We start from the raw sequence: 26,639 nt of genomic DNA, 5'->3' as shown, positions 1-26,639 counted from the left end.
GGTAGATACATGGGAGAGAAGAACTGGTCATAAGCATAAGAGGACAGTTGCAGGGAAAAGAAAAAGAAAGGAGAAAAAATAATAAACAGAAAAAAAAGGAGGAGAGAGAAAATGACGAGATGAGGCATATCCGTGGGATCTCAGTGTGGCCGGGAGTCCCAGCGCAGCCAGCCGGGGAAGCAGAAGACAGCCTAGGTGGCCGGAGGCCTCTTCCGACCGTTTCGAATGTTCCTCACCGCCCCGCCCACCTCTGTTGCTAGCCAGGGGAGTGGGGAAAAGGAAAGATGCTCCGGCCTGTGCCTGCCAGAGGACAGCCTGGTGTCAGATGAAATGGGGTGCAGCAGGGTGAGTAGAGTACCCGAGAGCTGTACCTTACTTCTGGCCTTTTGCTTATGTGGCTACTCCTCCCTCTTCCTTCCGTTCCTAGTCAGCCTTCTCCCTGATTGTCCCTCCATCTGACTGACCGTCCATCCATCCGCCCTGCATCCTGGAACTCCACTTCATCGCTTCCCTCCCTGGCTGGCCTGCACGTTGAAGTCACCTGGGGAGATGTGGAAAACTACTGATTCCCTGTCCCACCTTCAGCAAGTGTGGCTTCATTGGTCTGAAGTGTGGCCTGGGCTCTAGAACTGACCCCTGCCCCACTCTGTGAACCAGACATTGTCATAGCCACTGAAGACGTAGAGATGAAAGTTGGTTTAGACTAGAAATTATACTTAGAAGGCAGAGGAGATTAGTAAATATAATTACCCAGTAACGTATGCACGTGCTATTAAAGAGGGAAGCCAGGATATTCTCGGGGAAGAACACAGAACCCACGCTGGTGGGACGGGGGTGGGTGGTCAGAGCTGCTGTCTTCAGAGACAACGAGGAGTGTTCCAGGCAAAGTGGGGAAGGCATCCTAGTCAGAGGGACAGTGAGTTGGACAAAGCATGTCACTTTTCAAGGGAGACAAGGAGTTTGGTGACTGAGGCTTTGCAGAGCACTGCGGGGAGCCAATGATGGGCGTGTCAGGGTGTGGCTTGGTCAGACTCAGTGGGTGTGTCTGGAGAGGGAGGGCAATGGGGGAAGAGGTGGTAGGAACCAGCGGAGGCCTTCCCTTCTCCAGGCAGGTGTCCCTCACACCTCCACCTGCACTCCAGCCCACAGTAGAGACCCCACGGAAAGTTGTGTGATCTTGGCCTCCAAGCATGTATTTTGGGTCAGTTGCTAGTCTAAGCACTTTCTACAGACGAACTCATTTTTATCCTCACAACAGCCCTATGAGTTAGTACTATTATTGTCATTCCCATTCTATAGATAAGGGAGCTGAGGCACAGAAAGGTGAAGAAACTTGCCCAAAAGCCTACAGTTATTAAGTGTTAGAGCTGGGATTCAGCCTCAGTTCTTTATTGATTTTAGAGGAAGGGAGAGGGAGAGAGATAGAAACATGGATGAGAGAACATAGATTGGCCGCCTCCTGCATGCCCCCCCCTGGGGTTTTGGCCCACAGCCTGGGCATGTGCCCTGATCGGGAATGGAACCTGTGACCTCCTGGCGTATGGGTCGACGCTCAACCAGAGCCACACTGGCCGGGCAGAATCCATGCCCGTAACATCTGCTTCCCAGGGCTGCTCTGAAACGGTTATAATGTTACCACCTTCAGCATACTCTGTTGTGTTGAACTGCCTCACCCTGAGCCGTCTTCTCTCTACTGCTTGCAGGAGAACTTGGTTTAGTCACTTCACCCCTTCGGGCCTAATGTCCAAATGTTTGACGTGAGAGGTTGGGCTAGATGAGGGATATAAACTGGAGCCCCCGAGGCCCAAAGAATAAGCAGTGTTTGGCCAGGAGTTGTTTTCAGTTGAGAGTGGCCGTGTTTAAGTGGCACACGTCTCCCTCTTGACCGGTGACCCCACTTTCAGGGCCTTACACAAGGCCCGCTCTCCTCATTTCAACGAACTCTCTGGCATCCAAAGATGTTCGGGTTTGAGATCACTACTCAGAGAATGCCTACATTTCAGGTCCTGTGAATAGACACGTCCTTCACCTTCGCTCTTCTTCTCCCTCCCTCTCCACCGTCTGACTCAAGAACCCTTGACCTGGCCATTTCTGGTGCCAAGCCTCCGAGCCCTGCGCCCACCTCTATTATGGAAGTCCTCTGCTGGGCATGGCTGTCAGTGAGCTGGTGTTCTTACTGCCATGTGCCCTGAAAATGCTGATTGTATTTGCTTCTGGAAGGGAGACAGATGAAACTTGTTTGAGAATACAAGGTTGATTCAATTTCAGAATCCATTGTGTATGGAAAGATTATGCTATTTTCCCTTAACCTGGAAGGTTTCCTCTTTTCCAACTTAGAAATTAACCAATTGCTGAAAGAACGCAGTCTTTTATTGTGCTCCGTGAACTTACCTACCCTAATGTGGAATGTCTTTTACTTCCTGGGGCAGGAATATATTCATCACTAATATAGTGGCTCTGAAGACTTTTACTGGGCTTTGCAAACATCTTCATGCGGCGGCTGGGAGGTGGGCCCCAGGTGCTGCCAACGACATACAGCCAGACAGGCGTGACAGCACTCAGACGCTGCTGAATAGACACATGATCGAGCACATACTTTCTAGCAACTGGTGCCAATGCTAGTTAAAAACTCACCGAACCTCCCTCAACTGATAGAAATATGTTTCTGGAATACTGGATGGTTTATAAGTTTCACACATGTTCTCTAAAAATTATTTTCTGTATTTTAAAGTTGAGAAAATGAGGCTTCAAAAGGTTAACTAACTTCAAAGTCACACTGTGACATTCGTTCAATTTTCTACGACCTCAGGTCGTCATTATCAAATAAAAGAAGGATCTCCTAGCCTTTGAGATGGCTGGAGGGACCAGGAGAGTATTACAATAAGCAAAATAAGCCAGTCAGAGAAAGGAAAGCATCCCATGGTCTCACTTATTTGTGGAATCTAATGAACAAAATAAACTGACAAAACAGATCCAAAAATTTGGAAGCAGGGAACAGACTGACAAACCTGAGGGAAGGGGGACGGGAAGAGATGAACCAAAGAACTTACAGGCATATATGCACAACCAGTGGACACAGACAACAGTGCGGTGAAGGCACCGGAACTTGCTTTAGAATATAAGGTTGATTCAATTTCAGAATCCAAGATGGGGTGGGGGGGGGGGGCAATGGTGAGGGGCGGGGACATCTGAATACCTTCAACAATAAAGATAAATTTTTAAAAATTTTTTATGCCAATATTAAAAAAATGTTGAAAACATTTTGAAGTTATATAAGCTATAGACACTGAAACATGGCAGAAAAAATGACTTCTCACAAAAACTGGGAACTACTATTCATATAGTACTTTGTAGTTTCCAAAGCATTTTCTCACATATGATATCATTTGAACGCCACGACTGTACCAGATTGGAGTCACATCGGCTCACTTCGGGTTAGCGACCAGAACAAACTGCCCTAGATGTTATTCTTTTCCAAAAGGCAGGTCAGACTGACAGTTAAGAACTACATTTCTTGCATACGCATGCCATCTGCTGGTACTTTTTTGGTAGCATGGATGGATTCCAGCTGAATATAATGTTATATTAAAAAATTCTTTTTCTTCAGTGTAAATTTTAGGACCACTAAAATGTTTTACTCCTTATTACTCAACTCCTTAAATACACCCCTCCCCAATCTTTGAAACTCATTTCCGAAGGCACCTACTCTAAAACGGTACCCAAGACCGACTTGAGGAGCTGAAATCCTTACTCCTGCTGGCATACTGATAGGTTTCAGAAAGGCCGCTGAGCCCCTTCAGATTGGTTAGAGCCTAGGAAAGCATGGCTGAGCCAGAGACAGAAAACACGCATGGAATTACGTGTTCAAAGTAATGCGTCCTCTCTGCCCGGTATTTCCGGGAGGGCTACAGGTGGAGTGGGTTCGTGGGGAAGGCGGTGAGCCACTCCACGGTGCCACAACAGCTGGCAGAAGAGGAAATTCTGGAGAACAGGTGAAGTAACCCCCTGGCTCCGGGGCATACCTGTGGGGCTTCTTCATCTGCACCCATCCCTGAAAACCTCTGGTTAATCCTCAGGAACACAAAGACCTCCTTTTTCAAAACCTGGGCTTTACTCTGGATATGTTTTGAATTAGGTGAAATTAGTCTTTCTACTTTGCTTTAAATCCAGGGACAAAAAATGACTTATTGATATTTAGGGCAAACTGGCAGAGGATTAAAATGAGATGATTTGGTATATAAACCATTTCTCTCACAACCTTAGGATTCTTTAAAAACTGGACTATTATAGTAGTGTGAGATAGGCTGAGATAAACACAGGAGAAATAAAATTGAATTTGAAAAGTGACTAGTCAATGGAGAAAGAAAATCGGGTTTGAAAAATAGTCAATATCCTAGTGAAAATGTCTTGCAGAATTCTGCCTAACTGGGAGGGAAAGGCCTTCTGCATTTCTTCCTCCTGCTCCACGGTAGGAGAGAAATAGGAGCTTCGACAATTTTTGAAAGCAAAGTAAAATGTCTATTGTAGTAGATTATGAAAGATTCCTTATGGCAAAAGGTTGAGAGTAACACTTGATAAACAGATTTCATGCCCTAATTTGCTTAAAGGTTTAGCAGCACATATCAAGACCAGGAGGAATTTAATGAACTTTGTAAGCATTCTGGTCATTATCTACTTTAGAGAAAAATTAGATTGTGAAGGGTTGTTCAGGATTACTTAAAAAAAAAAAAAGAGTAGTTATTCTATACATTGGCATAATAATTAACGGGTTTTTAAAGGTATGTTTTTATAATTCATACTTGAGAAAACTAAGTTTCTTAGGTTAAGTCACACACTTCCCAGAGTCACATAGCCAATACAATCAGCACTGAAGACAGGTCTTTAAAGTCTATTGATCTCACCCTGGCCAGTTTAGCTCAACAGTTAGAGCACGGGCCCATGAACCGAAGGGTCTCAAGTTTGATCCCTAGTCAAGGGCATATAACTGGGTTGCAGGTTTGATCCCTGGCCCTGGTCAGAGTTATGGGGGAGGCAACCAATTGATGTATCTCTTACATCCATGTTTCTCTCTCTCCCTCCCTCCCACTCTAAAAATCGATGGAAAAATATCCTTGGGTGAGGAGTAACAAAAAAAAATAGTTTATTGATCTTTCTAGAAACTCTTTCCCAGACTGACTGTCTCTTTAAAAGTCAGTTAACTGTTTTTAACAGGTGGAAATCATAGTTTATTTTTTCTTATTCACACTTCTAAGCCTGTGGGCCTCTTGTGACAAATACCTTCTTTTACCAGGTGGTAACACACTACAACCACACATTGAGTTTGAATAACCCTATGATTGATTTTCAAGTATTAGCAGATAGGTTTATCTGTGCAGTTTGCTAAAAAATAAAAAAAATCTAGATTTCTTGGCTCTAACTCAGAGACTAATTCAGTACTGGGGGAGGGAATAGGGACATAATTTACTGTTTAACAAGACTCCCAAGTGGTCCAATTGCAGTTTTAAAGAAAAAACAAAAACTAAATAGGATCACAAAACCCTTCATGGTGCTTTTGGAATATATTTCACGCCTGAATATAGAAGTTTCGATTTGAGAAATTGCAGTATTTTAAAACAAAGGAGCCATACGCTCACACCCCATCCATGATGGGCATCCGCCCTAATTTCTCCTCTCAACTCTGCGCTATTTCCGTAACGTATCTTCATATCAGTGCAAAGTGCTGGCCAAACAAGAGTTTTTCAGTTTAATCTTGCTCTATTTCCAGTTTACACCTTCCCTAGATTAGAAATGAGTCTGGGTTTTAATGTGACGCCTGGGAAGCTGCTCAGACATGCAATTAGTGAGTGTCTGTTTAAACTGTGAGATTTAGAAAATAATTATGAAAATGAGCCATCATAAATATGTCTCTGAATACTTTTCATAATCAGTAGTTTCCCCAATCAAAAATTACCTGTGGACTGATTTAGGCCTGTGCTGTGGCCCAGCCTCTACACTGAAACATCCCATATAACTTTTATGAATAGGTAAATTTAGAAAACAGACTCTTTCTCTCAATCTCACAACAGCTACTCACAATTGTAACTGAAATCACTGCATAATTACTAACAAAACTTTAACTCAGAATATTCACCTTAGGTCCTTTAAATAAAAACGCTCACTTTGTTTACGATCAACTTGCGGTCACTGTCGCCTAAAACTAAGAGGAAGGATTCTAGTCTTCAAAGGAAAAAGCTTAAACTGTACATCCTTCAGTAACCTACTTGTGCAGCACAGCCACCTGTATTTGGTTCATCTTCCCATCCCAAAGCAAAATCATTCTTATTAGTGGTTTTTCCATCTCAAGTGCATGTGTTTGCTTTTCTGTAAAGAATCCAATCTGACTGTGTGGTACCTGCCTGTCACCTAAAAGTTAACCTAGCAATATGACATTTTATTTGTAGTTGTCAGGATCTGAAGCAAAATAATCTCAAGAGAAGTTGATACTAGTAAATTCAGTATCTCCAGGTGTAAATTAGGTAGAGTTAATAAACCAGTGTTACCTGGTGCCGACTGAAGCAAGCTCTAGCCACTCAAAGGTGTGATGTATGTGTTCATAGATAAAACTAAGACAAGGTAATTACTAGACAAGGATCAGTAGAAAATAAGTAGCAGTTTTGCACCAATGCAAGACAAAATATACTTTATTATGACAGAAATGCACACAGTGCCATAGGTGAGACATGCTACTAGGAATCTGCATATAATCAAAGGCCAGCATGGAAATGAATGGGAATGGATGTTGTTTCTTAATGCTTGAAGATTTAGTCCACGGTGACGGAAAGACAGAATTTGTATCAACTTATCTCAAATGCAATATTATACACCTACTTAATCAGATCCCTATGCCTCTAACCAAGAGCCCAAGGCAAGTAAGAGAAACTTAATCTTAACTGTACTCACAAGTTACTTCTAATATCAATGACACATTTTGCTAATTGAGGCAAATTTCCTCTCTAGACAAAGACCTAGAAATTGAGCACTTAAACATCCGTTCAAATTAGTTAACTTTAATGTCATTTACTCTACCAGAAACAAATACTAGACTATCTAGAAATAGTTTGGATAAAGAAACATTTACATTTTAATACTTCATAATGCAAATTTCGGGCTAAAATAACACCCTGAGTCAATTTTGATCCCCTTCCACCTGAAGGGACCAAGTACAGTTTCAATTTCAATAGCTAAATGTCTTAGGGAAGAGCTGAGAAAATAACGCTAATGAGAGCTAGTCCTTTGATAAAATTATTAGGCTCTGCAGACTTGTCAAAATCACAACTGAGCATGGGCTGAAATGCTTTGCAGAGCAGTATTTTTAGATAGGCTGCTTCATTTCCCCCCTCTTCTAGAACAGATGCAGATGATATGCTTTCTGCATGAATGCACATTGACATTCTGTTCAACTGTTTTCTAAATACAATACTGTGGATTTAAACAGTATGCTTTAATTTAAACAAAGTAGTATCTCATACACAGTCAATTTAGCTAAGAGAAAAGAAACAGTACTATGAAAATTACTCATCAAATTCTCTGCTCTTTTAAAAGGTATTTTTTAAAAGCAACACAGGACCAAAGACATTCAACTATTACTTTATTTATATTACTATGCTTAAGTTACATGGAAAGGACAACCAAGCAGTTCTGCCCCATTTCAGGAAGAGTTTCCAATCAACACCAATTACATGGTGACAAGTAACTAGGAATGGTGACATCTTTGGGTCAAGACTGACAAGGAAGAATGGGCTCTGGTGCTACGGTTCATCTCCAACAAGAATATGGCACAACGGCCAGCACAAGCCATACTAACACTGAACCTTTAGCGCTGGTCACAAATTCGGATCTCTTCTCTGAAGCTAGCAAATCAAGTGAAGTAACTGGGTTTTAAAAAAATGTTTTAAAATAAAGCCCAAATAAGTTTAAAAACCATGCTCTTGACACATTGTCCTTTCAAAATTTACATAAAACACACTTTTCCACTCTAATAGCCCAGATTTTTTTCTCACTTAGCCCACCATGTAGCTGCAGATAAGATTCTGCCTCAAGATGTAAAAGTAGGGAAAAAAAATTTAACAGCATCTGCATAATATTCTCTCTACACACTGTTGTTGGATGGAAAGTAGAAAATTAAAAAAAGAAAGAAAGAAAGAAAGGTTCCATCTTAGATTCTCACAACCTCTTGTTCCGCAGTTCATGAATCCGACTCTGATGCTAAGGTGACAGTGTATGTAAGTAGATTTTTGTTTTCAGTGAAGGAGACCTGGGAAAAGATGAAGTTATCTCTTTTTCTTCAAGAGTTATCAGATGGTACATGCTCCTCAAAACCCTCACTCTCTCGAACTAGAGCACGTTCCAGAATCACACGGCCTTCCTTATAACGCTGGCTGTCTTCAGTGGCAAACTCATAGATCCATCCCAGTTTGCTATTGCAGTTTTTACAGCTCACATCGCGAACCATGTGACGGCCAGTGAGCATGACCCGGTCTTGAACTTCACTGTACTGCAGGTTAACTACCTAAAAAAACACGTGAAAACAAAATTGCAAAGGAGAGTAAATTATTTGCCAAAAAGTACACATTTGGTTGGTGCAAAAACAGCAAATTCAGAAAAGCAAACAGCAGATACTTTAGTCAGACCTACAACACCCTTCCCAAGAGACATTTTTAGAAGCTGCTGGGATACATAAACATCTGGAATTGCACTGCACTGGCCATCTAATGTGATCAAGCATTACTTACTGTACTAGTCCAAGCCACACTATAAACACTAGTTCTGTTTCTGACTCGTAGTGAAGAGTCCTTGACTTGGAACACCAATTGTAGGGTTGGGTCCAATCATTCAATGATGAGTGCAAACAAGGCTACCAAGTAAAAGACCTAGTACACAACAGGTATTTCATTAAAAAGTTTGCCAAACAAGTTTCTGAAAATAAATTTTATATACAGACTAGGATAAGCCTTCTATAGACTATACGTTGCACTACCACGTTTTCAAGTGGGTTCAAAGAACCTGTGAAGAATTCCAATGATTTCGAATAACCAACAATCCTCCATTTTTTAGTTTTCTGTAAAGGGCCAGATAGTAAATATTTTCGAAATTGAGGTCAATATGGTCTTTATTGTAACGATTTAGCCTGCTGCTGTAGCACAAAAGCGGCCACAGATACTACATAAATGAGTGAGCATGGCTGTGCTTCATTCAACTTTATTTTTAAAAAACCAGGAAGCCACCCTAGCCAGTTTGGCTCAGCAGTTACAGTGTCGGCTGGCAGACCAGAGAGGCCTGGGTTCGGTTCCTGCTAAGAAGATGTACCTCGGTTGCAGTTTGTCCCTGGCCCCGGTTGAGGTCATGTGAGCGGCAACCACTTGATGTGTCTCTCTCACATCAATGTTTCTCTCTCTCTCTTCCTCTCTCTCTCCCTCCCACTCTACCTGAAGATAAATGCAAAAATGTCCTTGGGTGAGGATAAAAAATAAAAAAAAATAAAAAAATAATTTAAAAAATCAGAAAGCTGGCCTGCCACAGTATGCCAGCTCTTGCCCTATACCCAAATAAAGGTCAAGGAGTATAAACTACTAATTTTTTGAGAGAAAAACTTGTTTCTAAATTGAACGGATGGGTGTCCACTGGGGAGGTTAAGCTGACCTTCTGAGAGTAATAGCCTTGCACTAGTTCTGTTCCTTAGCCTGCAAGACTCGGAAATTCAGCTTCAGTAGTACACCACCTTAGACTTCAGGCGGCAGAAATCACATCGAACAATTTCAAAGCAAGCCAGAAATTAGAGAAGCAGGTAGACTAGACATTTATTTGTAAATGAGGAAATTTCCTGTTGGCAAACCCATGTAATAAACTAAATCATAATCAGAGGGATGATTGGTGAGCATAAATTAGAGCAAGGGAAGTGGGTTAGATGATCATTATTCACCTGCATTGTCAAGCTCTGAAGTTCAATGCAGCTCTCTCCCTTTAAAGATAAATCAGTGACATGGATATGGGGATGTCTCAGTCCCTTCCTTCCATAGTCCGTGAAGTCACTACTAAATTCTTACACTGAGTGTTTTCTGAATGGAGACAACCCTTCTTATTATAACAGCCTTTCAACTCCCAAGATTAAAAATCACATTCTAGTAATACCTCCCTAAGGTCCACTCAAAGACAAGGTAGTGGGGGTAATATCTATAGTTTGCAGCTCTCATTCTAAGCCTTCCTGGTATCTCCAAGCTCTGCGTATCCTGGTACTACTCTCGAGTATGTCCACCACTCCACCTGCGTAGGAATGAAACCGATTTCCCACAAACCTTGTTAAAAAGAAAGGCTCTGCCAGTGGCGCCCGTGAACCGCGTGGAGATGAGCTCTGAGCGATTGGTCAGAATCGTATCGCAGTTCGCACAAGAAAACAGACGGGTACCACCGATATGATCAAGGAAAATTCTGCCCATTTTTATAGTTGAAGTTCTCAAAAACCTAGGAGCAAATGGAAAAGGACAATAAATACATTATGATTTTAACAATCTGTTAGTATCTACGTGGTGGGGGTCACAGAGAACCATTTACACGCATGATCTCTGCTTTGCAGTATTCAATATATGAAACAGCTGACTCTGAACAAAAGGATCCAAGGTTCATGCACTGGACAAATAAAAAGGCACATGTAAGCTAAGGATATTTTAGAAGCAGTAAGCCAAGAGAGTAAACATGCTTAGGCACGAAAAGAAATGGTATCACTTCTCTTTTGGTTGGTATGAAAAAAACAGGAAGAAAGTGGAATATCAGAAACTGAAAGATGAAAAGCACAAGGAGCGAGGTGAGAAAAAAGGTTTAGCTTAAGTGTTATGTATACATTCTGAGTATGTGTAATTTGAAAAAATACTTGTGGGACATGAGTGGGATGATCAGATAAGAGTAGAAAAGGGGGCGATGAGAAAACAAGTGGGTTTCCGGTCATCATGTGGCTCTACAATCATAGAGGGGTGATGCCACTAACATTATAGTAAGTTTGAGTCTGTGGAGCACTGTACGTCTAGGTGCTATTTCAAAATCATCACAACTCGTGAGGTTATTGCCCCCATTTCATAGATTATCCAAGAATATTCACTGGTCCTAGTTTACAGCTTTCAAGTACAGAAAAATCATAACTGAAATACAATTGACCCAACTCAAAACCAAACTTCTTCCATTACCCTACACTCACTGCCTTCTTCTAAGAGGACACTCGAGATAGTCTAGGCTTGGCTAGGAAAGCAAGTACAAAGAAGGAAAAGATGAACCATTATTACATAAATTAACTTACAAGTAATAAATCATACTGATTCAGTAAGTCACAGAAGTGATGAAACAAGGGGTGGGGGTGAGGGGCTCTGAATCCAGCTTAGATCTAGATATAGTCAAGAATATACTATAGCTTTCATTTAAAAAAGAATTTACTCCTGGGTGTAGTTATTAGCTCCTATGTTTTAAATACTTAATATTACATGTCTCTAGAATGGCATACAGAGCTGATATAACTGCCACTATGAAAAATAAATATAAGAATCCACTGTCATCTTAAATTTGGGGAAATTCCATTATAAAAATTTTTTAAAGTTCCATTCCTCCTTACATCTGTGAACTTCCTTAGCCACTAGGCAGTCCTGATGGCATCAGAAATGTCATTATCACGAAGATCATTATGACTCCCATTAACCATTATAATATGGAAGCTTAATAATGAATGAAAAAACAAATGGTAAATATTATTACAATTTGTAGCAGGTAAAAGGAAAACCAGTCCACAAACAAGAATGTCAATGAATAAACCCTGGGTAAAAACACCAAGACTTAAGAAATATGTAGCTTTCTATCTGTTTGCAAAAGGACAACAGATAAGATTTATTGCTTATTGTTTCAGCCCTTCAGATGATAGCATTACTTTTTCCAGATGCTTAAGAACACAATCCTGTTACATAAAGGTCACAGTTTGCAAATCTGAATTCAGTTGGTGGTGTAGGGATATAGCAGTGAACAAAGTAGACAAATAGTCCTTTTCTCACAAAACACATGTGGCCATATTTTGTTTGGCCCACACAGTTTTTTAAGAAAATAAAATTACCACTTAAAATTTGAGATATTTCACTAAAGAACTAGTATTTTGGGCTTTTTTATTTATTTTTTTTAAACAGCAGGGAGACCTGACAACATGAGCATGTATTCAGGGCAACAACCAACTACAGTTGAGAGGCAGCTGCAACTTTACCCCCAAGGTTATTTCATTTGCTCAGTCTCCACTCTGTATCACATAATTATTTCACCTTTAAGACATCTGAGTTTAAGACACTTGATATAAATAAATCATTCAGTGACCCTGTGAGCAGTTGTATTTGGTCATGTTTCTTAATACTGGTCCTTACAGAAAAGAATCAACAACAAGGTTTTATAGTCTCTCCTTTAAAGACACAGTCCTCGCCCTGGCCGGTTTGGCTCAGCGGTTAGAGCGTCGGCCTGCGGTCCTGAGAGACCTGGGTTTGGTTCCCACTAAGGGCACGTACCTCGGTTGCAGTTTGTCCCCGGCAATGGTTGGTTGTGCGGGTGGCAGCCACTCGATGTGCCCCTTCACATCGATGTTTCTCTCCCTCTCTCTGTTCCTCTCTCTCCCTCCCACTCTACCTGAACAAAAAAATGGAAAAGTGTCCCTCAGGTGAGGATAAAAAATAAATAATAAAAAAAAAATAATAAAGACACAGTCCTCATGTTATTGTCATAATTAGCTAGTTAATATTAATAAAGGAAAGAAAGTAAGGGGAGGCCAGACTTTATAAGCATGGTCACCTGGGAAGTTTCACCAGGAATCTACAGTTTCACACAGTATTATTCCTCCAAAGGGATTAACACCCTTCCCTTCCCCATCTGGTACTGGAATGCTGTGGAGAGAAGGGGGAGAAAGGCACATGCACAAGAGAAGTCGGGGTGATGTAGGGAAGGTGCATGACTGGTGGCCTAGCCGGGGGAACAAAGGATTAGCTAGGGAGAGGATGCCATCAGAAGAGTGCAAGATCTTGGAAAGTTAATTGGTTAGTCTGAAGAAACTCCTGGTAAAAAATCCCCAGAGTTCTCTGGCTCTTGCTCTTGTTCACTCCTGTTCTATCTGGCTCCTGCACTCACTAGTCCACTCACCTGTTCTCTATCCATAGCCATGTGGCCTTAAGCAGCCACATGGCCCATGGCTGTGTGGATCCCACACACAATTGACTGCAGCTGGGAACACAAGCTAAGTTAACCCGATGCTGGACTGGACTGTACATTCATATGGAGCAGAAATTCTGGGCAGTGACCTTTATTATGAAGACAAGATTGGACTTTTTCCTTGACAAGATGAATAGACATGGGACCTTGGAAGGGAACTGCCTTAATTTTACATCATCAATAAAGATTTCCAAGACCCCCATCCTTCCATGGGGGCCTCAGAAAATTCTTTTCCTTGAGGCACCCCAAGAACTCTACTTCCACCAATAACACTGATATTTCATGTTTCTCTGAAAACTAGGATTTGTACAGTGATTTAACTTCCGGCTTGGGTTTCTGGAACTTGTTACTTTAAAGCCAATTTTCCTTCAAACTTTTAAATAAAACATGCATGTTGTGATTTATTTCGACCATAATACAGGAAACTAGATGTTTTTGAAATGACCATGGCTGATACAATGCTATTGTGGAAAATTTACTGGACTTCAAAAATGAACTTTCCCTATGCCTTCTGCCTACAATATTCTATTTTTGCTCCCAAATTACAATACAGCTGTGCCCATTTGCTACTGAATACAGGCAAGCTCTTTATTCCTAAATGGGGTGAATGGATTTAACACACTTTCTCCTCCCTGCTTCAAATTCAGTCCATTTTTTTTTACTCTTTTATTTTTACTGGATTCAATGATATGATTCATTTTCAAGACCAAAAATATCAGTGCAGAATCACCATTCCTAATTGTGGTTGTCATGTATAGAGTCCTATATATGTATAGAAAATATAGTGTTTATTTTATTTATTGAATGAAACTGTAAAACATAGTTTTTATAAGAAAACTATTATTATTTGCCAAAAAAGATAAGCTACCATGCCATGAAATCTCACAAAAACAAGAAAACCAACACTTGGTGTCAAAGTTCTTGAGAAGTAGAAAACCTTTGAACGGATGTTAGGTTCCTGTTAAGCCTTAGCTTTGCAGGGCTAGAAACACAATTTACTACTGACTTACATTGTCCAAACTCTCAAGAGGCTGCCATCAGTCAGAATGCCATTTTACTATTTAAGGAGGAAAGCCATTAAAGAGCTGAGACAGAATGCCCGAATCAGGCTTCTCTGAACCTGGATGACATGCTGAGCTCTTCCTTAGGCCTAATGATTATTTAGTGTCTACGGGACACTGCCTTTGGTACTTTACATACTTAATCTTGACGATTTCTAAAGTAGGTATTGCCCCATTTTTGTAGAGGAATAAAGATTGTATGACTTTCTGACACTGGTATCTGAACCACATCTTACTCCAGTTCTTTTCACTCCACTCACTCTCTAGCGACCCTCGAGGGCTGTCAGATTCAAGTCTTTCTCCCTCAGATTTATCATGTACCCTTCCTACCTGCACAATGATCCTGTATTCCCTATCTTGGTTGGTGGCAATTCCAATCACCAACTCTCCTGAACTAGAAACCCTGGGAAATTCTTACAAGAAACTGCAAAATGGACAATACCTCCTAAATAATTTTTAGAGGCCTTTCCTCCCTCTTCCTCAACAACGTCTTACCTCCCTCCCCTCATCAATATCTTAATTCAAAGTCTCATCACTTCTAGATAAACCTCTTGTGGTCAGAGAGTGTGTATTATATTATTAAATGCACCATACACTCACAGGTGACACCTGCATTTCTGCTAAATTAGATAGTGTTACAAAACACATGGGCAGACCAGTCAGTGTGACTCAGTGGATTGAGCATAGTCCCATGGACTGAGAGGTCCCGGTTCAATTCCCAGTCAAGGCACATGCCCAGGTTTCGGGCTTGATCCCCAGTATGGGACATGCAGGAGGCAGTCAATCGATGTTTATCTCTCACATCAATGTTTCTATCTCTCTCCCTCTCTCTCTAGAAAAGCAATAAAAAAAAAGTGGGCAAAGACATGTGCTTAAGTCATCCCTAAGAGCTCATACAGATCACAAACTTTGAAACATTTTTTTCTGACAGGATAGAATATAGCTGATTCTTTAAAAACAAAATAAAAACCCCAGATTTTTAAAGGAATACATACATACCATAAAATTAGCCACTGTATGTGTAAAATTGAACAGTTTTTAGTAAGTTTATAAAGTTGCACCATCAGCACTATAAAAGAGCTTTAGAATTATTTCTATCGCCTCACCCAAATTCCCACAAACCCTTCTGCAGTCAATCCCTACAGCCATCCCTAGCCACAGGAAACCACTCATCTACTTTCTGATTGTTTTATATCCAAAATATTTTCCAAATACGCTAATCACCTTGCTTGGACTTAGAAGAGTTCCAAATCTCTTCAGCCACGTATTTCTAAAACATCTTAAAAGTGTTCGGCTTTCACAGATGACTAATGTTTTCTGTGTGGATTCTGGGACCATCTTAGTGTATCCCTAAGTAACAAAATGTACGCTTTGGTATCTGTCAGTGTTGAAGTTCAAGTTTATAACCAATGTTAAGGCCAAAATCAACACAGTTAAAGCTTTAAGATGTTTCTTCCTTTTCAACTTTCAAGCAAAAAACAGTAATTTAATAACCTGTATTTTTGTAAGTACCATTCCCAGATAACTTTATAAATAAGGCCTCTTTGACACTAGCTCTTCTTAGTTCCAGATTATTAAAATCTTTAAAAGGTTGAAATAAGAGAAATACCAAACTTGATTGTTTAGCTGGGAGCCTATTACAGTTTATTTGAAATTACTGAAAACAGTAAGGGGCCAGGTTGGAAATATAAGTGAAATTCATAGATGACATATAGACCATATTTTAGTAACTATTTTCAATCCCTCACCCCTTCAACAAATAGCACATTAGCAACATACAATTTTAAATTTCTGTTTTAGATAGAAGACTCTGGTAAAGCAATCACATTTTAGGACCTCTACCTTTTTATAGGATTTTTAAACAACTTACAAGATTTACAGAATATATTTTTTAAAAAGGGGAATATTTTTCCTTCAGAAAGCCATAAAGACAGTGTCCAGGAATGTATTTTTTATTTTATTTTTACAAATATAATTTTATTGATTTTTTAGAGAGGAAGGGAGAGAGAGAAGAGAGACAGACACATCAATGTGAGAGGCACATCTATCGGCTACCTCCTGCACTCCCTTTACTGGGGATAAAGCCCACAACCCAGGCATGTGCCCTGACCAGAAATCAAACCACGACGTCTCAGTTCATGGGAGGACGCTCAATCCACACCAGCTGGCAAGAACGTATTATTTTTTAAATTTGACATTACGGACTATATAATTTGTTTGTTTGAGTCCAAGTAAATAAAACAATTTTCTAAAGGACTGTTTTATTTATTTATATATTTTATATATTTTTTATCTTTATTGTTGAATGTATTACAGATGTTCCTCATTTTTCCCCCATTGACCCCCCCCCCCCGCCTTTTCCCACACTGTTGTCTGTGTCCATTGGTTATGCATATAAGTTCTTTGGTTTGTTTCCTCCCACCCCCCAACCCCCTTCTCTTTGAGATTGTTTGTCTAGCAATCAATTTGTTTTTCTTAATCCCTTCACCTTTTTCACCCATTCCCCCAAACCCCCTCCCATGTGGCAACCAACAAAATGTTCTCTGTATCTATGAGAATGTTTCTGTTCTGCCTGTTCATTTTGTTTGTAGATTCCATTGTCGATAGATATGTATTCATTGCCATTTTGTTTGTTCATATATTTTATCTTTTTCTTCAAAAAGACCCTTTAACTTTTCATATAATAACGGTCTGGTGGTGATGAACTCCTTTAACTTTTTCTTGTCTGGGAAAGTCTTTATATGGCCATCAATTCTAAATGACAGCTTTGCAGGATAGAGTAATCTTGGTTGTAGGTTCTTGCTTTTCATCATTCTGAATATTTCTTGCCACTCCCTTCTGGCCTGCAAAGTTTCTTTTGAGAAATCAGCTGACAGTCTTATGGGAACTCCCTTGTAGGTAACTAACTGCTTTCCTCTTGCTGCTTTTAAGATTCTCTCTTTGTCTTGAACCTTTTGCATTTTGATGATGATGTGTCTTGGTGTGGGCCTCTTGGGGTTCATCTTGTATGGGACTCTCTGAGCTTCCTTGTATGTCTGTTTCCTTCACCAAGTTAGGAAAGTTTTCTGCCATTGTTTCAAATAGATTTTCGATTTTTTGTTCTCTCTCTTCTCCTTCTGGTACCCCCAAAATGCGAATGTTGGCACACTTGAAGTTGTCCCAGAGGCTCCTTACACTATCCTTATTTTTTTGGATTCTTCTTCCTTTTTGCTGTTCTGAATGGGTTTTTGCTTCTTTAGATTCCAAATTGATGGTTTGCTTCTTGTCTTTACCTACTCTACTATTGAATCTGTGTAAATTACTCTTTATTTCAGTTAGTGCCTCCTTCATTTCTGACTGTACATCCTTCATTTCTGACTGGTCCTTTTTTATGCTCTTGAGGCCCTTACTAAGTTCGCTAAGGTTCTCACTAAGTTCATTGAGCATCCTTATAAGCAGTATTTTGAACTCAGCATCTGTTAGGTTGCTTATCTCCATTTTGCTTAGTTCTTTTCCTGGAGATTTTTTCTGTTCTTTCATTGGGGACCTGTTTCTTTGTCTCCTCATTTTGGCTGCCTCCCTGCGTTTGTTTCTACATATTACTTAACGACAGGTATGGAGCTAGATGAGACCAGATACTGCTTGTTTGAAAGAATTTAGGAAAACCTGAAGCAGGATCCAAGACAGGCCAATCCTATGGTAAAGCAACTGGCAACAGCTTGGGTGGGCCTGAAAGTTGGGTGGGGCGGGGCCTCAGGGAGTCACCAGGGCGGGCCAACCAATATGAGCCAGGTTGCTGGAGTCCCAGATATGGCGGCTGTCTGCCGCCCCAGGGAAGGGCTTACCAAAAAAAATAAAGGCCTCTGACAGCACGTTTGTCCCAGAGAAAGCCCTCTCTCCAGCCCTCGCTCCAATGCCAAACAGCTCAGTTCTTCCTTGCATGTCTCTGGTGCCCCTCGAGCTGCCTCCCCTCCACGCTTAGAGGGAGAGAGTTTGATAAGTATGTGTGCGGGCCCTTTAAGAGGAGCTGCCTGGGGCTCCAGCCACCTCAGCCTCCCTGAGCCTCAGTTCTCACTGGTTTTTCCAGCCAGAAGTTATGGGGACTTCTCTTCCTGGCACTGGAACCCTGAGTGGGGCACCTGGTGTGGGACGGGGACCCCTCAGTAAAGGACTATTTTAAAGTTTGAGATTTAATTTTTTAGAGTGGTTTCAGGTTCACAGCAAAATGAGGTAGGTTTCCCACACATCCTCGGCTCCACACATGCATAGTCTCCCTCATTATCAACATCCCCCAGCAGAGTGGTCCATCTATTATAATTACGGAACCCACACTGACACATCATCATCACCCAGAGTCCATAGTTCATATCAGGGTTCCCTCAGTGTACAGTCTATGGGTTTGAAGAAATGTATAATGACACATACCCATCATTATGGGATCACAGAACATTTTCACTGGCTTAAAATTCCCTTGTACTCTGCTTTCATCCTTCCTCCTACCAACCAGATTTTTTTGTCTCCATAGTTTTGCGTTTCCAGAATGTTATATAGTTGGAATCACACATTTACTATGTAGCTTTTTAAGATTGGCTTCTTTCACTTAGTAACACATGTTTAAGTACCACACCTTTTAATGTACCAGTTTAGTTGTCCATTCTCCTACTGAAGGACACCATAGTTGCTTCCAAGTCTTAGCAATAAATAACTCTGACATTATGATTAAATTATGAATAAGACATCCATGTGTAGGTTTTTGTGTGGACATATGTTTTTAATTCCTTTGCTTCAATACCATGGAGCACAACTGCTGGATCGTATGGTTAGAAACCATACATTTTGTTAGAAACAACCATACTAACAGTAATTGATGAGAGTTCCTGTTGCTCTATATCCTGGTCAGCATTTGTGGTTGTCAGTGTTCAAGATTCAGACCATTCTAATATGTGGTGTGTAGTGGTATCTCACTGTTGTTTTAATTCACATTTCCCTGATGACATATGATGTGGGACATCTTTCCATATGCTATTTGCCACATCTTCTTTGGTGAGGTGTCTGTTATGGTCTCTGGACCATTTTTTAAGCAGCCTGTTTTTTTTACTGCTGAGTTGTGGGTTTTTTTGTTTGTTCTTTGTTTTGGGTACTAGTCCTTTATAAGATATGTCTTTTGCAAATATTTTCCCCCAGTCTGTGGCTTATCTTCTCATTATCTTTTTTTTTTTTTTTATCCTCACCCGAGGACATTTTTCCATTTTTTGTACAGATAGAGTGGGAGGGAGAGAGAGGAAGAGATAGAGAGAGAGAAACATCGATGTGAAAGGGACACATCAAGTGGCTGCCACCGCACGACCAACCAGGGCCGGGGACAAACTGCAACCGAAGTACGTGCCCTTAGCGGGAACCGAACCCGGGTCTCTCCAGACCGCAGGCCAACGCTCTAACCGCTGAGCCAAACCGGCAGGGCTCTTCTCATTATCTTGATGTTGTCTTTCACAGAGCACAAGTTTTAAATTTTAATAAAGCCCAGCTTATCAATTATTTCTTTCATGGATCATGCCATTGGTGTTGTGTTTAAAGTCAGTGCCATACCCACAATCATGTAGGTTTCCTCTTCTAAGAGTTTTATAGCTTTGCATTCTGCATTTAGTCCCATTATCCGTTTAATTTTTTTAATGTGGTTTGTGTCTAGATTCAATTTTTGCATATGAATATGTATAGCTGTCCCACATCATTTAGTAAAAAGACTATTGTTGCGCCACTCTATTTCCTTGCTTCTCTGTCAAAGATCAGATGACTGTACTTATGTGGGTCTATTTCCAGGCTCTCTATTCAGTCCCACTGATCTATTTGTCTATTCTTTTGCCAATATAATTTCTTGATCACTCACTTTATAGCAAGTCTAGAAGTCAGGTAGTGTCAGTTTTTCAACTTTATTCTTCTCCTTCAATACTGTGTTGGCTACTGAGTCTTTTGCCGCTCTATAGAAACTTTAGAATCAGTCTGTTGATGTTCACAAGGTAACTTGTTGGAATTTTTATTGGGACTGCACTGAATCTACAGATCAAGTTAGGAAGAACTGACATCTTGACAACAATGAGTCTTTCTATCCATGAACACAAAATTTCTCTCCATTAATTTAGTTCTTCTTGATTTCATTCATTAGTTTTATATTTTTCCTCATATATCTTGTACACATTTTGTTAGATTTATAATGAACAATTTTCAATTTCTTGAATGCTAATGTAATTTTGTTTTTAATTGCAAATTCCACTTGTTTCTTGCTGGCATTAATACACATATGGACACAAACAAACTAAATACTATAGTATCTTATTCTTTGGTGTGGCTCTTTGCTAAATATTTTCCTTAAAAGCAGGGGTCAGCAAATTAAGGCCTGTGGGCAAAATTCAGCTCACCACCTGTTTTTGTATTGCCCATAAGCTAAGAATTTTATACTTTTAAATGGTGGTGGTGGTGGGGAATCAAAAGAATATTTTGTAACACATGAAAATTACATAAAATTCAATGTCCAGTGTCCTAAATAAAGTTTTACTGGGACACAGCCACACCCATTTATTTATAATTGGCTGCTCTCTCACTATAGTGGCTGAGTTTGAGTAGTTACAACTGAAGCCTTAATGGCTTGCAAAGCTTACAGTATTCACTATCTAGCCATTGACATAAAGTATACCAACAACCCCTGCTTTAAAATCTGTTCTGAAAGCAGTCTCATACAAAAGTAAACTTGGTTGGCATTCAGGTTCAAGGATCAACAGAAGTATTTATGAAGTTCAAATTAATTCTGCTCTTTTTTTATGGTTTTCACTAGCTAAAATCTTTCACTTTCTGTAATCAGTTCAGCATGCTGAAGATCAACTATAAAAGATTATAAAAATAGATAATATATACCCAGCTTCTGCCTTCTTTCCTCACCCCTAGGATTTAGACAATATAGCTCAGATACTTAAACTCTAGAGTCAGACTGCCCAAGTTCAAATCTCAGCTCTGTCCCTTGAAAACTGTATAAACTGCCCAGCTGGTATGGCACAGTGGTTGAGCATTGATCCATGCACCAAGAGGTCGCCGGTTCAATTCCCAGTCAGGGCACATGCCCAGGTTGTGGGCCAAATCCTCAGTGGGGAACATGCAGGAGGCAGCCAATAGATGTTCTCTCTCATCAATGTTTCTATCTCTCTCCCTCTCCCTTCCTCTTTCTCTAAAATCAATAAAGAAAAAAAAAATTAAAAAAAAAAAAAGGCTCTATAAACGTTGGGTAATATATCCCCCCCTTCCTCATCTATAAAATGGAAATAGCAGTATTCATCCCTGAGTTGGGAGAATTGGAGATAATACATTCTTAGAACAATGCCTGGCACACAGTAAATGCTAAATAAAGGTTAATCTAATAAAGTAGATTATCTTCTTCACCATCCCCCACCCCAACTTCTTCCCTCTCCTATTAGATGAAGAAAGCAAAGCTCAGAAAGAATATGAAACAAATAATAATTAACTGGCTTCACCTCTTGTTAATTACTGCCAAGCTAAGAGACCAGGTGACAGAAATTACAAGCAGGAGGAAAGTTAGAAACCTTCTGAAGCATCTCAAATTTTTAGTGTCACAGTTCTAGGTCTTAAAATAGGACTTGCCGTCCCTGTAATTAATAATCCAGTTCAGAGTCAACCCTGGCAAGCAGAATACCCTGAAGGAAGCGGCACATTTACCAGCCCTAAAAATACCAGGGAGTATAGTAGGTATTGATTTGCACCTCTAAGGACCCTCTGTTGGGAAAATACCTACTTCACAGATAGACTTTCCATAGACCACAGAAAACACATACCACCAGAACTGAGAAGGGCTTTTCCACTGCACCAGAAGGTGGTGGACAAGCTCACCTGCAGGAAACTGAGTGTATAGGAGCCTAGTACAGAGAGAGTTAAAGGAGTCTGCCATCGAGGGGAGGTTGTTTTGCAAATGGAAACCTGCAGAAGCATGCCTGTATTTCTGGTTTTCAGTCCCTTCTCTCTCCAAAACAAAGGAACAAAACCCAAAGAACTTTTAACAGTGCTGGGTTGATTACTATAATTAACATTTAATGTTACTGTAATCTCATTAATTATTTTCATGCTGATTTGTGACTAAATTTTACTGAAAATCTACAAAGGAAAATAGCAAATAGTTTTATCCACAAAACCAATTTTCCGATTTTTATACAAAATAGTCACTAAGCCAAGGTTTCGGTTACACAAGAAAGCTGTGCTTTTTTTTGTTAATTCTTTTGCAATACCCTACCAGTTTCCTTTGCTATGGCAAATGATTTTCTGGTTGACAGTAACTTTTATATTTTTGTTCTTGACCCTCAAATAATGCCTTTTCTTATTGGTTAAATGTTTTCCAAGTTTACTGTATTTCTAAAACACTTTTTGTTTAGTCATCACTAGAAAATAAGACTAGTCATGTAACAATGAGTCATCTAAACAATCCCAATTGGTAATCTCCCTAGTCTTTTGGCAAGACAAATTCAAGATCTCTCATTTGTTTAGATGCAATACCATGAGTCAATACAGGCTCAAACTGTGTAGTATAAATTAACGATGTGGTTTCCTGATACAGGTGTCAAGTAGCAAGTTCATGTCATATCTAAGGTCAGTCCCTACATTACCCAGACATTACTATACAGTATTACCAGAGAAACTGGTATTGATTTATATAGTCATTTAGATACTTTATAACTTAAAATGATATTCTGGGCACAAATATACTTAGGACTATCTTCACAACTCATGATTATATTTAGGACTAGCTTCATGTCTCATGGACTGGTTTCTTGGAGGCTGATAGCTAGTTAAAGCTATTCTTTTAGACTTAATGTTGGCCTTCTTTCCTTTCCCTTTTTATTGTTTCTAAACGTTTTTTCTCTTCTACCACTTAAGCAAAACAAAAGGCAAATAAGTCTACGGATAAATCCTCAATGATCCAACCAGGTATTATTTTAGTAAAACCCACATGGATTTTACTAATTTTTTTATAAAAGTTGTTAAAATCTAGTTTACTTTATTTTCCCTGTATAAACAATTTACTTGAGCACATTTCATCATCTCCCTCTCCTATAGATAAGATGGTTCCTAGAGATAATTATTTTTACACCCCCCTCTCCACCCTCCCAAAAGAAACCACAGGTCAACCAGTAGGCCTGCACTGGGCACTGAGCTGGGCGAGGAAACTCTAAAAAGGTAGACATCAGTGCCTTCCAAGGAGCTACATTCTATCTGGTGTTCAGTACATACCCACAAAGATAATGGGATACGTGGGATATATTTTGTGCCAAACTGCACAAGCTCCACCTTCTCAGTATTTGTACATGCTCCAATCCTCTGTTTTTACTCCTAGGCCTCTCTGCCTAATAGCAACCCAAAGCCTCTTCATCTTCTAGGTCTAATCAATACCAATTCCCTTACTCAATTTCATTTGTCTATGACTTTACTAAACTGTAAGCCTTAAGAGAAACTATTCTAAATTCTTTGCAATTTCCTTCTTACCTAACGCAGTACAAGTATGCAATAAACTTTTAGGAAAAGAATACACCAAGACACTTCACATCTGGCACAAATATGCACCCCGAAAACACTTCATGCATTTTGTTTCTTCTGTGTTGGAAAGTAGCTGCAATACTTCACATGTGGGTGTGCAAAATTAGCCAATATCCTATTACCCCCAGTTACTTCACCAGCAAGTCTAATTTTCCAAAAACACCAAGGTTAGCCTGAGGTTACTTCAGGTTTTCCATCTGCCAAGGAGACCTGGAATAAAAATCCTCAGATTACAATGGGGTTCTGTAAACAGAAAAAAACTTAAAAATAAATGAGGTGTACACTTTCCAGACTCTCCCTTGTAGGGAGGATTAATAGTTGGTGTCAGGAGTAAACAGATCTTTGTAGTAGTTCTGTTTTCTGGCTCCCGCTGTTCGTAATACTCCCTGTCCTACCTACCTACACAGGCGTGCAGAATAGAGGGGTGACAAGTACGCGCCTACCCTCCCACCAGCGAGGACAGACGCGGGGCGGCTGCGGGACGCCGAGAGCGATCGGCCCGCAGCCTCCCAGGCCAGGCCAACGCCAGCCCGCAGCCCCGGCTGGCCCCAGCTGATTGCGGACACGTGACACCGCGGGCCAATAGGGAGGGGCCGGGGCGCGGCGCGGTGGGGCCTCGGAAGGCACAACAAACACCGGCGGAAACAGCTGAGCGGGCGGCCGCGCGGGGACCCCCTGCCGCGCCCCCAACGCCGAGGGCGCACCGCGGCTACCCAACAGTCGCACCACGCCCTCCGCCACCCTCCCGCGGTTCAGGGGTCAGCAGGGTGGCAAACGTTCACCCGGCGGGGCGAAAAACAAAAGCCAACACCGCCCTCCGCCCGCGGCAAATGCCAGTCGGCCGAGGAGGGAGTCCTTTTTTAGGGACAGGCCTCGCCGTGGCGTCATCGCGGCCCCGCAGCTCGGAGTCCAGTTCGCACTTCGCTGCGGGGTCAGCGGCGCGGCGAGACGGCCTCGGGCCTCCCGCCGACCACCGCGGCGCCGAGCCTGGGCGCGCCCCCGATACTGCGGCGGGGACGCGGCCCGTGGGGGCGGGGCAGCCGAAGGGAGGCTTGGGGGGGCTCGCTGGCCAAACTGGCGTGGAGGCAAGGGAGGCCCGAGCCGCGCCGTGCAGGGGCCCCGAGGCGGCCGGGGGCAGGTGGGGGTACTGGCCGGAACGGCTGGCGGCGGCGGGAGGGCGCGGACGCCGAGCTGGGGGGTCGCGGCTGTGGCGGTCACCCGGGGGTCCCGGCTGCGCGGCGGGGGCGGGCCCACGGCAGCCGCCGCGCCCGGCCTCACAAAGAGGAAACAGCTCAGTCCGTTTGCCCGCAGCCCCCGAGGCCAGGCCCGCCCACAGGGGCCAGGGGCGGCTTCGCTGGGACCCCGGGCGTAACGCGACAAGGAAGAGGCACTTCCTGCCTGGGCCCCCGCCCCGGACCGATCCTCGAGTGCTTCGAAGCCACCGACCTAGGGGTTCTCCCGCGGGCGCCGAGCCCAGCCCCCACCTGTCTTACCCCGAGCGGCTGTGAGATCCGCGGCTGCCTGCGGCTCGTCCCTCCTTAGCTGGGATGAAGCCCCTCCGCACCCTAGTCTTTAGGTTTAGTCAGGCCCGGGCCTTGGCCCCGCCTCCCCCTGGTTGGGCCTTAGCGTCAGTCACCCGGCGTAGCTCCGCCCCTCGAGTAGTCGGTTCTCCCGGTTGGCCCAGAACGTCCTTCATTTCTAGACCCCGCCCCATTCCCCGCGCCCAGCCCCTTCCGTTGGGTCCCGCCCCTTCTCTGGTTCACCCAACCCCCTACTCCGCTCCCCAACGCGCCGCTGCCCACCCCTCCCAGAAGCTGCAGACCCAGGCCAAGCTCCTGGCAGCTCCCCCCGCCCCTGGCCCAACACCTCGGACTTGTACAGCCAATCAAAGCGCATAACTGGGCTCTCTCTCCAGAGGTGTCCAATGTGAAGAGAGTTGGGATCCACCCACCCCTTCCCAGCTGAGAGCTCACAACACAACGTCCACGTGAGTCAACTTCTTAAAGGAGAAAGCTCAACCTTCCTAATTGCCGCAGCTGTGAGACCTCGCGCGTCATCAGCGTCACCAGGTGGTGGCTAAGGCCTAGCTTCCTGAGGCCCAGAGATGACGAATGAAAACAGGCTGTTTTCTAGGCAAACTAGTTAACATTCACCGGGTAATTAATTTATTTTGAGATTGTTTACTCTTGCCACTCCTTATACAAGGCCACCTTTTATTTACAAACCCCAGACTATTTGAGTCTGAGCATATTGGAGTGTGGACAAGATGGGGCCACATGTCAACCTGACAAACTCAGGAAAGGCCTGTGGCGGCCTTGCAAACTCAAAGGCCTAAGTTAACCACAAAGGATGGTCTGAAATTAAAACCCTTTTTTTTTTTTGGTACGTGCCCCTAGCGGGAACCGAACCAGGACTCTGGTCCACAGGCCGATGCTCCAACTGCTGAGCCAAACTGGCCAGGGCTGAAATTAAAACTTTTTAACTAAAGGCAGTTTATGGCAGGTAGTCATGTCTTAGGCCGGCATCTTCCCTGACGAAGGTCAACCATAACCTTAACTATTGTTTATTGTCCTTTTGCATCTCTAACAACATGCCTTTGGAATGTCAGGGTAACCCCTTTTTCCAGACTTCTCAGGGCATAACCAATGCACCAGGGCAGAGACAACAAATCCTCTCACTGTTGTTATCTTGTTCATTGTGGACTGTTAACTACCCTCTACCCACCTATGTAAAAGATGCGTGTGTCTATCATTTTACTTTTCA

The 26,639-nt window shown here is 42.1% G+C and overlaps 1 protein-coding gene across 6 annotated transcripts; it reads right to left on the bottom strand.

The window, feature by feature from the left end:
• Positions 1-6,662: 6,662 nt before the first annotated feature.
• YPEL5 (yippee like 5) lies at positions 6,663-25,498 on the bottom strand. Of its 6 annotated transcripts, none has more exons than XM_036262789.1 (4): positions 25,370-25,492; positions 23,999-24,086; positions 10,332-10,497; positions 6,663-8,548 (listed from the first exon to the last, which is right to left on the bottom strand). In XM_036262789.1, exons 3-4 carry the CDS (start codon positions 10,470-10,472, stop codon positions 8,324-8,326), a joined length of 366 nt encoding a protein of 121 aa, XP_036118682.1. In that variant the 5' UTR covers positions 10,473-10,497; positions 23,999-24,086; positions 25,370-25,492; the 3' UTR covers positions 6,663-8,323. The 6 variants fall into 6 exon arrangements, with proteins under 6 accessions (XP_036118682.1, XP_036118686.1, XP_036118684.1 ...); XM_036262793.1 differs by having other exon boundaries at positions 24,014-24,086; XM_036262791.1 differs by lacking the exon at positions 25,370-25,492 and adding an exon at positions 24,276-24,392.
• Between the last annotated feature and the right edge of the window lie 1,141 nt (positions 25,499-26,639).

The sequence above is a fragment of the Molossus molossus genome, unplaced genomic scaffold (assembly GCF_014108415.1).
Source record: "Molossus molossus isolate mMolMol1 unplaced genomic scaffold, mMolMol1.p scaffold_m16_p_15, whole genome shotgun sequence".
Taxonomy (NCBI): Eukaryota; Metazoa; Chordata; class Mammalia; order Chiroptera; family Molossidae; genus Molossus; species Molossus molossus.
Note: the sequence above shows the minus strand (reverse complement) of the source record. Positions and strands in the feature narration are given on the sequence as shown.